Genomic DNA, 13,159 nt, shown 5'->3' with positions numbered 1-13,159 from the left:
GCTCAATAAAATGCCAGCTATGACTGTGTTCATCAAGTAACTGAATAAAGCAGCTCCACACTGTTAAAACATAGGCCAGCTCATTGGCATCATTTTAATACATCCAAAATTCATGTTCTGTCTAAAACGCAGTTAAAACAATTCTTAAATATTGTGTTTTGTCCCGGGCAGCAGCCACACAGCAACGGTCTGTCATGTTTGTCTGCAAATAAATCATAACCCCTCTATAAATCTTACACTACAAAAAAAAAAAAAAAAACATTTCATGCACAGTTCAAGTAATACAAATCCACTCAGTGGACAACGTCACTCATCCCTCACATGATATTGAATTTGATGCAGATGTAAGAATCTGTTAAGTCACACAAAGAGCACTTAAAACTAGAACTTCATGTTCAGTAAGCATAAAAAAGCCACTTGTGTTGCTGGTTAAAGGTTCAAATCTTGATATCGAAGTCAGGGGTCCTCCACATATTATTTTTTTTTATCCATTTATGATTGTGAGCATCCAGGGCCAGCCTCTCAGGTAGGAGTTGAGGCATACTGCTGCATTAAGGTGGAGTAGCAGGTGTTGCACACGTGTTCCGGGTTTATGGAGGAGGGAAGCGGGAGCTCGTTGGTGATGCAGCTTTCACAGAAGACTTCTCTGCAGTTCTTACACTCGCCCTGAAATAGATTTCATAATTACCCTTAAGCATTAACAGAATAATAATAAACAGTACAAATATGATTAAAAATAACCAAATATCATATATCACAGCATTTCCAAAAAGGTGCTAAAAAAGTGCACAGAATTATAACCATGTTTTTATACCATGTCTTGTCAACATGGACCAGAATCTAAAAAATGAATATTAAGTTATTTTATAATTTACTGCAAACTACTGCAGTAAGACCAAGACTTTTAGTAGTCGAGTCTGTTAAAACCAAGTCCAGATTTTTTTTTTTTTTTTATTATTATTGACATTTTAATTTCTGTACCGAATTGTTAGCACTACAAGACGCACTTAAATTCCTTTAATTTTCCATAAAAAAATCGCCAGTGTACCTTTTAATCCAATGCACCTTATGTATGAATTCTACCAGTCAGGTTGTAAGGAGCAGTAAAGCCACTCTGCTGAAGTACTGCGCTAAACAGGAGTTTCAGTTTAGTTCTCCAGCATCGAGACTGGAGCAGTATTAGCATTACCTGCAAACCGCGATAAGTGAAAAGCTCTTCCCATTCAGAGGTAAGTATTATTGGCCTGTAGACTGCTGCTAACCCCAGCTAGCACTGCTGGTGCAGCATTAGCATTACCTGAAGGCTGTTTAGTGGTGAGTATATCGGACTGTAGCCTGCATGATAACAGTTTTTAAACAAGATACGTGGGACAAACCGCTAGCTAATATCCCCCTGGCGTACCAAAACTCAGGGTTCCACAGTGTAGCTCTGTCTGCAGCAATTACTTCCCACTAGCCCTAGAGGTTAGTCGCTAATGCTATTGCATCCAGCCTTAGTGGAAATTTGGGAATCTGAGCGTACTGTAAATAAACAGAAGCGCTTTACTTGCACAAATGAACAGTTTTCAATAGAGAAATATATGTAGAATAACATCCTGCACTCATTTGACTTTAAAATATATATATTTTTTAAAACAAAAATAGACGTTCATTGATAGTGCGCCTTTTACTCTGGTGTGCCTTATAATGCAAAAAAATATGATTAATTCATTCAGTCAATCACTCACTGGATTCACATACTTCATACCTTTGGTCTGGTTAAAGATTCTGGACATTCACACATTTGGCAGATAAAGGGTTCTGGCTCTTCACATGGCTGTTCCTATTAAACATAAGAACAGTGTAAATAAATACACACATCTCAAGCTTTCAATAGTTTAATACATACACACAGTGTATTTTAAAATCTAAAATACTTTAGATTGTTTTTAGATTTTTTTAAATAAATGAAAAAAATAGATTTTACTTCAATACAAAATCAGTGGTTTCTTTTTTTGCTGTATGATACTAAATACAAAAAAATGCAACATACTTGTTCATCTTCATGAGAGCATGACCTACAAAGAAAGACAGGCAGTGTATTACTTTCAACTTTTAATTTTATTTGACTGATTTACTGTCCTTACTTATGTACTATTCTGTGTAATTTAAAGAAAATAAAAGAAAAAGATGTGACTTACAGGCTTGAGCTCAGACTCGTTTTCTCCTCCAGCACATTTCTGAGTATGTCATTCTCTTTTTTGACCGTTTCCAGTTCCTACCGAGAAAATGACCAATAAATGATTCTAATAGTTTAAATGTCTTAATAGTAACGCTGTAGGTACATAACGATCATAACTTACTTTTTTAATGTCCTCCACTTGCTGCCTCACGTCTCTCTGTGGTGGGGTTTTCCCCAGAAGAGCATCAGAAGGTGGTCCTCCTCGCCGATCCCTTTCTTTCCTTAACTCCTGCTCTAAACTGCTCCTGTTCACAACAGACAACAATCAGCCATAATATTAATACTGTCTCCTTGTTTCTACAATCACTGATCCAACCATCTGCGTGCCAAACTACCCCCCACCCCCTTTTTTTTTTTTTTTTTTTTTTTTTATAGCCTTTTTTGAGAATCAGCAAAATCATAGGGTTCGGTGTCCCTTCAAGTACTAAAATGCAGTAACTGTACTTTAATGGAGTATTATTTCCTCTTCTACTTCCACTTTTATTTCACTACATATTTTTCCAGAGTTCATTCCTTTACTCCAATATAACCGTAACTCATTGTTACTATTATTATAAAAATCTTAGGAATCATTTTGAACCCACATTATCATTAAAGCCAGAGTGGTAGATAATTTGCACTGTCACCAAGTTTTATGAAGCTGCTCATCACTGAGTAAATTAACAGATCAAGCTGGTCTTATAAGATCTCGGTGCTCCAGTTCTGCCTTTCACTCTGTGACCTTTTCCCTGCTTTCTATAAAAACTAAGCACACTGGATTATAATGTGCACTATCGGTAAACATCTATTTTCTGGTCTATTTTTAGACACTCGGCACACTGGATAATAAGACATTTTAGGCGGTACTTGTTGGGAACGGGGGTCCGCATGTTTCCCTTCTAATTTTGCGAGGCATGTAAAGCTAAGCTACGTAAACAAAACTGCGTGTATAAACGTGATGCGTGTATAAACGTCACCTTCTTTACCAACAACAGAAAAAAAAAACGTCACATTTGATGAGTAAGCAGCTGATATGTGGAGCATCTTTTGCTGGAGTGGAGAGGAAACAGTTAGTCTGAAGTACATGATCAGTTCGAGGAGGTGAAAAAAGGCCAGGCGCTTTGCTTTTGCTGTTTTTGCAGCTATAGCTGCACAGCTGTGGGTGAGAGAGAGAAGCATGTAGCGCATGCGTAAAAGCAAAAAGACGCATGAATTCAGATTTGACCGTTCACATTTATGTCCCATGGATCAGATAAGTATCCGATTTAGGACCACATATAAAAGTGGCTCAGATCTGATTTGAAAAAACACTACACAGCCATGAAAAAAATCTAATCTGAGCCACATTGAGCAAAACATTAGATTTGAGTCACTTCAGCCTGGTAATGTAACGGTAGCCATTGATTGTTAATCCAAAGGACTTTAAACACAACAGCAGCATAATTATAAATATTTCAAGATTATCAAACCAAACTCAAGAAAAAATGAAAGTAAGTGAGATCCCTGTGCCGGATCGCTGCATACCTCTGCCTTCTTAACTGCTCAACCTCCTGCTGCAGACTCTCAATCTTGTCCCCAAACTCTTGCTTGAAGAGCCTGTTGGCCTCTTCTGCCAGGTCCTTCTGCTTCTCCGCCTGCTTAGATCTGAAGTTGAGCCAGATGAACTTAATGAGGTAAAAATGAAAAACTAAAAAGCCATGACAGGGAGGAGAACTGCAAATATGCAAACGCAAATAAAACAATGAATAATGAATAACTGAAATAATTTAAAAGAAACTGTGTGGATAAAAGGATGCAAAAAACGACCAGTGCAGAAGCAACATGGATGCTAAAGAAAGCGAAGACACTCAAGTGTTCATATTTTTTGTTTTATTATGCTACTGTACTACAGTTTACATCTATTGTTAAAGTCCACATACACTTTTGTTCATCAATCCGTTGCAATTTAGAGGACAAACCTCGTCCATCTGAACCTTAGAAGAACTTTATTTTTGGGCTTACACAGGACTGTGGCTTTTACATTTGGCGTCGACTACCTCCTTAGACTTCATTTAGAATTCACTTAGAATTCAATTTAAAAATGAACTTTAATGTTTAATTCAGGCACATGATCTTCCACCTTAAAAAAGCAACAACCAGAACCTCCTGAGTACAAATGTTCAATTCAAGAGTCAATTGCATAATTATTAACCAGGGGAGTCAGTTTAAAAGCACAGTCACCACACAGGACATCCTAAAACTTGTGTCAGAGCTCATTCAGGTCCATGTGCTAAAAGATCTGTCTCATTTAAAGTATAAATCGTAGTATTGTTTTTTTTTTGTTTCTCTCAAAAGAACAACTATTTAAAACTTGAATTTAAAAATGTTCTTGCACATTGGATTGTATATTTTTGTTTCACTGTCATTACTTGTGATCTTTCAGGATTACTATCGGTTAAACTGTAAACTCTAAAGTAATGTTTCCCATGGCTAAAGGCTTCAGTTCACACACAGCAAAAGTCGTTTTATGGTAGTTGGTCTTTCGAAGATTATGAAGATACATTAGAGATAAAAGTGATATGCATTGCTTTGTTACCATTGCCTATTTTTTTATAAACTGCTGGACCAAAGCTTTCCAGAACCAACACAAGAGCCAAAAGCCAGCCCAGATCTATAGCCATTCTCACACCTTCTGAAACGGCTGCACTTCGTATCTGGTAAAACACAAAGACGGAGAGACTAGAGAGAGAAGAGCTGGTTTAGAGTAAGCTATTCAAAGTAGAGGCAAAAAAAAACGGTAGTCCATATGAGAAAAGAACTGCGACAGATCTTAAACCCAATACAAAACAAATACCCTAGTTGTTTCTATAATATGCAAATTTAGGATCTGTACTGGTGAACCTATTAGTAGGCATCTGAAATGATTTATTGTTGCTTTTGCAGCAGTTTTCCTGCGGCTGAATTCAAGTTCCGTGCTTGTTTGACCACGTCTTTCTCACTGTGCGAATGAAAATATAGAGGAGTAGGAAGGAGGATGTAAAAGAGATGCAAAATGAAAAAAGAAAAAAAAAAATAGAGCAAAATAACAACCAGAGACAGCAGTAAAGAGGAGTTAATTTAGGAAATGACCATAGATAGCACTTGCAGAGAGAAAAAAATAATGAAGGTTAATCCTAATCCAATTGAAAAGCCAAGAAATAATTAGTAGTCAAATAATATCTGTGCCTAAAAATGAATTCACAGTGCGTATAGTCACTGTCAGATGTTTTGTTTATTTATCATTGATGCCACAATATAAAGTGTATATTGTTAAAAAGTTAAACACAGCAAAATAAAGGCTTTAGTACAACAGCCACAGTACATTATAGATTATATTAGATATACAGTGGCTTGCAAAAGTATTCATACCCCTCATATTCATCATGTTTTGTCACCTTAAAACCACAAACTCAAATGTATTTTATTGAGGTTTTAAGGGAAAGACCAACACAAAGTAGTAAAATTAAAACAATACATAGTTTTCAAAATGTTATCAAATAAAAATCTGCACAGTGTGACGTGCAAAAGTATTCAGGCCAGTATTTATTCTGAAACCCCAAAATAAAAATCCAGTGCGATCGGTTTCCTTCAGTCCTTCCTTCAGTCACTTATTTAGTTAATAGAGTCCAGCTTTGTGTGATTTAATCTCAATACAAATAGAGCTGTTCTCAGAGGGCCTCAGTGGTTTATTAGAGAACACTAGTGAACAAACGGCATCATGAAGACCAAGGAACTCACCAGACAGGTCAGAGATAAAGTTGTGGAGTAGAAGTTTAAAGCAGGGTCAGGTTATAAAATCATATCCCAAGCTTTGAGCATCTCAAGATGCACTGTAAGATCAATCCATTATCCAAAAACAAACCAGAAAAAAGTATTCTACAACTGTTTCGATAAAACCTACCAAGACATGGCCATGTTCCACCCAAACTGACAGATCCAGCAAGGAGAGCACTGGTCAGAGAAGCAGCCATGAGACCCATGGTCACTCTGGAGGAGCTGCAGAAATCCACAACTCAGGTGGGAGAATGTGTCTGCAGGACAACTATAAGTCGTGCACTCCACAAATCTGGCCTTTATGCCAAGCCGTGTAGGGGACACAGCAAACATGTGGAAGAAGGTGCTGTGGTCAGAGGAGACCAAAGTTGAACATTTGGCCTAAATGCAAAGCGCTATCTGTGGAAGAAAAGTAACACTAATCATCACCCTGAACACATCCACACTGTGAAACGTGGTGGTGGCAGCATCATGCTGTGGACATGATTTTCTTCAGCAGGGACCTTCCAGCAAGACAATGAGCCTAAACATACAGCCAGAGCAACAGTGGAATGGTTTAGATCAATGAATATTCATGTGTAAGATTGGTCCAGTCAAAGTCCTGACCTAAATCCCATTGAGTTTCTGTGGCAAGACATGAAAACTGGACAAACATATTTGGAAACATACCCCAAAAGAACTGCAGCTGTAATTGCAGCGCAAGTTGCCAGTGCAAGAATTGATATAGCGGTGCTGAATAATTTTGCACGTCACACTTTTCAGATTTTTCGTTTCACTTTACAATTATTTGCTACTTTGTGTTGGTCTATCACTCAAAATCTCAATTAAATACATTTACGTTTTTGTGGTTTAAGGTATTGTAAATATTTACAAAGCACTCTCACACTGTACCTACCTGTTCTCCAGTTGTTTGATGGTGGATGCCATCTGGTTTGTTTTCTCTTCCAAGCGACTGATTATTTCAGCCTTCTGTTTGATGCTGGACTCTGAGCTCTGCAGAGAATGCACAAAAAACACTTAATAAACACCTCTGTACTGCAAGATATATTCAGAGACAGCACAGATTAATAGTCAGTTTATGTAGTTATATTTATGTTGTTACTTTAACTTAGTATACTTTCACGTCAACCTTATTTGGTCTGGTCTTTTCAGTTTGGTCCCAACAAAATAGCTGGTGAGGACCAAAGGACCAAAATTTGGTCCAACCAAAAAAAGGAGGCGATCTCTACCTAGAGCTACTCAACCAATTATTTTTTATTTTTAAGACAATTACAAAACAGTAGTTCATCACTATCACTTATTAAACAGTAAAAATATAAAGACTCTCTCATCTGACACTTCTTCACATGCAGGTCACAAAGCAGTATGGGTGCAACATACTACGCAGGCAATTATCTACTGTAACTGTACATTAATACTTTAATACCTCTTTATAACCAGAAATAATAGAAAGTTGAGATCTGTCTGCTGCGCACACTCTTCTGCATGACACACATGCACACAAAGAGTCAGATTCTTTCTGGGAGACAAAATTTGTCACAACACCTTTAAAGAAAACTCAATGATCACACTGGGTGATACAGACTATGTAGCTGGCAATAACAGAAGTAAAGTTCTTAAGTACTGCAAACTGCAATGTAAAAAACTGAAACTAAGACAACTGAGACAAAATATTTACAATCTAACAAAAACTGGTGTGAAAATAACCTTAGTAAAACATATTGCTGCTATTAAGCTTGCTCACCTGTGACTTGTGGGAGAGCTCATGGTTGAGTCTACGCACATCTTCTAGCTGCTGTCTGAGCTCCACCAGTGCGTCGTGCTTCTCACAGATGTCCTTCTCCAGCATCTTCATGGACAGCTCCATCTCCTGCCTCATCCCTATCTGCACCTCCAGCTCTTTCTCCACATCCTACACATAAATCACATGCTGTTTTCCCTTCATGCGTTTCAGTACCAACTGTTCACTCAGCAACTGTCCAAATGCAAATCTCCTAAATGTCTAGCAATGGTCTGGAGAAAATGTATTTTAATTTCTAATTTATAGGTCTTTCTCCATCTCCTAAATGTTTGCAAAAACATTCATTTGTATCTGAAATGAGGCAAATGCAGCTAAAAAAATATCAATATATAAATTAGCATTGTGCAAACTGCACGCTCAAGTTGGGTGCTTTTAAAACCAGCAAAATAGTAAAAATAACAGTACAGTAAGAATAAGGTATATATTATTATATATTAAAAAAGGATCTCTTTCTACAAACTTTGTGATGCATTTATTTTAAACTCCACTGACCAGTCGGAGCTGAGTTTCCTCTTTGAGCTGTTTGCGAGTCTCGCCAAGAACTTGTCCGTCTGCAGCTCCGTCTGGTCTCGATGCCTTGAAGAAAAACACAGAAATTCCATTAGTCCTGCAGAAGTCCTATTGGAGTCTTCAAATAAAAAGTTCGATAAAAAGGTGATTAGGGGACAGTCTCTCATACTCTCAGGTGAGTAGTCAATGGTATTTGCCTTTTAGCATAGTGTTTAGTCCAAGACTAGGCTTAATCCCTGTCTGGGAACTGCCACTTTATGAGCAAAATTACTCTTTAAGGCCACGTTCACATACATACATCTCTCCATACATACATACATACATACATACATACATACATACATCTCCAGCAGCATTCACACAATAGTGCAAAACATGTAAATTATTTAAGATAATTCCACACTGTGTGTGTGTGTGTGTGTGTGTGTTTATTACAGGAATAGATCAGATTCAGTTTATTTGTTGATTGCAGTCTACCTTTCGGCTGGACTCCACAAGATAAGAGCTTTCTTCTTTCACTCTCTCCACCTCTTCTTGTAAGGTGATGATTCTGTTGTTTGCAACTGCAAGCTGTAAAATCAAGACAAGTGAACAGCCTGACAAGTAAACAAAACTGTAATTCTTAAAATCCTTTCCTATCATACTATCTTAATACCTAGAAAAACATACAAACACAGAGAACTCTGTAATTATTAAAATTAGAAGTCTTTTCTTTCGAGAAATTACAGATGAACTCAAAGCGGTGAGTACTGTTTGTCTTCAAAAGACAAAAGAGTTGGCTGACCCACATGTCCACACTCCTTTAGCTCAGCTTAGCTCAGACTAAACCCGATTTATACTTCTGCGTATACCCTACGCTGTAGCTTGATGCATACCTCTCTGAAAATCTAAGTGCACGCCTAAGTGTTCAGCCATAGCTGTGATTGGTTCGCCAGGCCTTAGTCCCCTTCCACACATTCCCACATTTGTGGCTTAAACTGCATATCAGCGTCGCAGAGCCGCTGATATGCACTCGCAGCAACAAACATGCTCCCTTGCGAAGCGCACTCTCGCTGGATACGCGTAGGCTACAACGTAGGTTTGATGCAGAAGTATAAATTGGACTTAAGTCTCAGTTTCAGCAGTGAAGAGAATAATTAGCACTCTGACGTGAAGTGCAGTAATAAAGTCATTGATAAGATGCAGGGCCATACAACACTGCTAATGGACAAATAAAAAACACATGTTCTAAAATGTGTGGACTTTAGCGTATATAAAATGATATTTTTACACACCTCCTCTGTTAGTTTTGTGTTAGACTTCTCGAGAGCATCCACTTTGGCTTGTAGGTTATTCACAGAAGCACTGCGAAAGGGGAAGAATGTATGACATGAGATTCATCCTTTCCAAAAAAAGACAGAAATCAGGAACACACTACAGGAAATCTGACCGTACCTTAAATGTCTGTTTAGTTCCTCTACATAATTTTTCTGGTCAAGGATAGCTGTGATTTGTCCATCACTAAGAAGAACAGAAGAAAAGATGGTTAAGGATTGCTCCAAAACCTCCAAAAAAAAAATAGTGCAGAAGTCATCACATACATATTACTTAAGTACACTGAATTATAACTCACCCTTCTGTGCTCTTGCTGCTGTGACCTCCATCTTTTAGATACATGGAAAAATCTATTACCCCAACCTGCAGAGATCAGAGAACTGAATTAAACACCCCAGCTACAGATATATAGTAAACACTAGAGTGAACAAAACAGTATCAAGTTATCAAGCTATTAAACAATATATCACCAACATGTCTTGTCATACCATGTCATAGGACAGGAACTAGTATCATGACCCATGCAAGCTAAAGAACGCTGCACAGTTCCTGCAGCATGTGCGTGTGGGGCCTTCTGCATTTAATGTGGATGTGATTTTTGCTAGAGTTGCTTGTCTATTTGCAATTCAGACAATTCTAGCCAGACACTGCCAGTTACAATCCTTACTATCCACTGTTCTGTCCACTGTGGGTGGTAATACCTTCTATGACATATTCCTGGTAAAATGCTCCCAACTTAATGACTGAAATTGACTGTCCCATCTATCTGTTCCCAACATAGAAGAAAATCAATTATGTAAACCCTTGATTTCAATATCTGTTTTGACCCCCCTTTGCAGCAATAACTAATTAAATATTTTCAGTAACTGTTGATCAGTTCTGCACACTGGCTTGGAGGAATTTTACCCAATTTCTCTTTAAAGAACAGCTTTAACTCTGGGATGTTGGTGGGTTTCCTCACATTAACTGCTCACTTCAGGTCCTTCCTCAACATTGCTATTGGATTAAGATCAGGACTTTCTAGAAAATTCTTAGGGTCATTGTCTTGCTGCATAGCCCACATTGGACAGATGTCCTGACATTTTCCTTTAGAATTCTCTGATATAATTTGAGAGACCACCATCCTTGTTACACAGATGGGATAAGGTTCTTATGCTGCAATGCAGTGTTTTCCTTTCTCCAAACAAAACACATTTAATTTAAATCAAAAGGTTCTCTTTTAGTCTCATCCATCCACAAAACATTCTTCAAACAGACTCCTGGATTGTTCATGTGATCTTTTGCAATCTGCTGATGAGCAGCAATGGAACACTAACATTATCCAATGTGAGAGAGGCCTTCAGTTGCTTAAAAGTTACCCTGGGGTTCTTTGTGACCTAATCGACACCTTGCACTTTTTTCATTTTTGTGAGTTGACCACTTCTGGGGAGGGTAACCATGGTCTTAAATATCCATTTGTGCACTGTAATCTGTCTGACTGTAGATTGGTGTAGTACAAACACTTTTCCAGTCTGATGAGCACCAAGGTTCTCAAAAATCTCATTTGTTCAGGTCATGATACACTTCCACAAACGTGTTGTGAAGAGCAGACTCCGATAGATCCCTGTTTGTTAAATAAGAAAGGGTGCCCACTCTCACCTGATTGTCATCTCATTGATTGAAAACACATGACTCTAATTTCACCTTCAAACTTGCTGCTAATCCTAGAGATGCACAAATTTTTGGCACACACAAATATGTAATTTTGATATTTTTTCTCATTTGTTTAACTGGCTTCTCTTTATTTACTTTAAGGGATGATGTTTTAGGTCATATTTATACATAAATATAGAAAATTCTAAAGGTTTCTCAAACTTTCCAGCACCACTGTAATTAGTAATTGTCTTTTATAATAAATTAAAAACACAGTACCTGAGAGTCCAGGTCTTCTCCCTTCATACACAAGTTTGCATCAATGACATTCAGTCCCACCAACAATCCAGCAATGACTGCTCCTTCTTCCTCCATCATCAGAGCATTGGGCTCATAGAACTCACTAGAGAAACAAACAATAAAAAGCTAAATGACCAGAACCTTCTTAAAAAAGAATGATGATCTGAGATACACCAATACTGTCTTATCACTTGAGGAAAATACTGATTAATGCCTACCTTAATAGGTCCTTTCTGTTGATGATGGTCTTCATGTAGTCTGAGAGCTTCTTCTGCATTAAGGCCAATCGCAACCATGCTCTGCCTCTTCCCAGTGGAGTTCTTATAAGAGGAAAAAAACAAAAACAAATTAAGAAACATGAAAAACGTTTTTTTATTAAATTCTAATTTAATATTTGTTTTTAAATGTACAGGTTGATGGATATAACCATTTTTCCTTACTTGAGTCCCGGAAGATCTTTGACACTAGCTGTGATCTCGCCAGCTTCTGGAGTCAGCTTCTCCACTAACTCCAGAGGGCCCCAAAATGACTTGTTCTGACCAAGGAATGTCTTCTTACCTTTAATACAGTAAAAGTTAAGACAAAGAGGATAGCACATGAGGGCACTAGATAACAAAGCAGAAAGAGAAAAGTGAAATGATGCACTATAATAATGATCTGTAAAATCACGGTGCATACTTTTGAGTCCATGTTTCAGACAGTGCTCCATCACTACGAAAAACTGCTGCAAAGGAGCGTAGTCCGAGTCCAGAGTGCGGCCCAGGTTTAGTGCAGATTCGATCAGGCCCTTAATGCTCAGCTTTGCCATGTTCATCAGGTTAAGCCTTTCGATTGCAATAGGGTCCTTGGGATCTGAGGAGACATGAAAGACCAGACTATATAAGGCAAAGACATTCTCATTTAATACATCATATCAAACAAGTTTGAAATGTTATCCAGCATGTAACACATTATTCTGATTAATAGTCATCCTACATGGTCGATAAAGGTTCATTTCTTTTTTTTATTAATTTTCATAAACTTTACTTTATTTGTTAATATACAGTACCAGTCAAAAGTTTGAAAACACTTTCTCACTCAACATGTTTATTTTTTCCTACATTGTAAATTAATACTAAAGTGATCCAGACTATGAAGGAACACATAAGGAATCATGAAGTAACTTAAAAGTGTCAAACAAACCAAAATATTCTGTAAAGCATTTAGGTGCTCTTATCTGGGGAGCTGTTAACTTGCAGTTTCTTAGGTTGGTAACTCTGATGATCTTATCCTGTGCAACAGAGGGGACTCTTGCTCTTCCTTTCCTGGGGTGGTTTTTGATGTTGTTTGTGACTGCACAAGGATATTTTTCTAGTTCTTGAAATGTTCCGGATTTACTGACCTTCATTTTTTAAAGTATACTAAGTAAAGTTTTTTACTTTTTTGAACTTTACAACTGATGCTCTCGAACTCATTAAGAAAAAAGTAATGAACTCTTGATAAGTTCAGCACAGCTGCTAACTGAAAACCATTCCAGGTGACTCTACCTCATAAAGCTGACTGATAAAATCCAGCCAAAATGCAAAGCTGTCATTTAAACAAGAGGTACTACTTTGAAAAATCTAAAATAC

At 37.6% G+C, this 13,159-nt stretch overlaps 1 protein-coding gene across 6 annotated transcripts in view; it reads right to left on the bottom strand.

Annotated features, from left to right (window-relative positions):
- Positions 1-63: 63 nt before the first annotated feature.
- The window catches only part of rufy3 (RUN and FYVE domain containing 3), a 29,627-nt gene continuing 16,531 nt past the window's right edge, over positions 64-13,159 (bottom strand). For 3 of the 6 annotated variants that reach the window (XM_049470825.1, XM_022664858.2, XM_007257697.4), the window contains 17 exons: positions 12,228-12,401; positions 11,990-12,107; positions 11,768-11,869; positions 11,529-11,652; positions 9,916-9,980; positions 9,738-9,803; positions 9,578-9,647; positions 8,781-8,873; positions 8,286-8,369; positions 7,737-7,904; positions 6,888-6,985; positions 3,725-3,844; positions 2,343-2,466; positions 2,181-2,257; positions 2,033-2,057; positions 1,748-1,822; positions 64-666 (listed from right to left, as the gene is read on the bottom strand). In XM_049470825.1, the coding sequence (XP_049326782.1) occupies positions 523-666; positions 1,748-1,822; positions 2,033-2,057; positions 2,181-2,257; positions 2,343-2,466; positions 3,725-3,844; positions 6,888-6,985; positions 7,737-7,904; positions 8,286-8,369; positions 8,781-8,873; positions 9,578-9,647; positions 9,738-9,803; positions 9,916-9,980; positions 11,529-11,652; positions 11,768-11,869; positions 11,990-12,107; positions 12,228-12,401 (1,727 nt within the window). In that variant the 3' untranslated portion in view covers positions 64-522. Of the gene's footprint in view, positions 667-1,747; positions 1,823-2,032; positions 2,058-2,180; positions 2,258-2,342; positions 2,467-3,724; positions 3,845-4,054; positions 5,178-6,887; positions 6,986-7,736; positions 7,905-8,285; positions 8,370-8,780; positions 8,874-9,577; positions 9,648-9,737; positions 9,804-9,915; positions 9,981-11,528; positions 11,653-11,767; positions 11,870-11,989; positions 12,108-12,227; positions 12,402-13,159 lie in introns of those variants that run through there. The other 3 variants (XM_015607981.3, XM_022664859.2, XM_007257699.4) reach the window with 1 other exon arrangement.

Source organism: Astyanax mexicanus, chromosome 22 (genome assembly GCF_023375975.1).
Source record: "Astyanax mexicanus isolate ESR-SI-001 chromosome 22, AstMex3_surface, whole genome shotgun sequence".
Lineage (NCBI taxonomy): Eukaryota > Metazoa > Chordata > Actinopteri > Characiformes > Acestrorhamphidae > Astyanax > Astyanax mexicanus.
The sequence above is the reverse complement of the archived record's forward strand: the minus strand, read 5'-3'. Positions and strand labels throughout refer to the sequence as shown.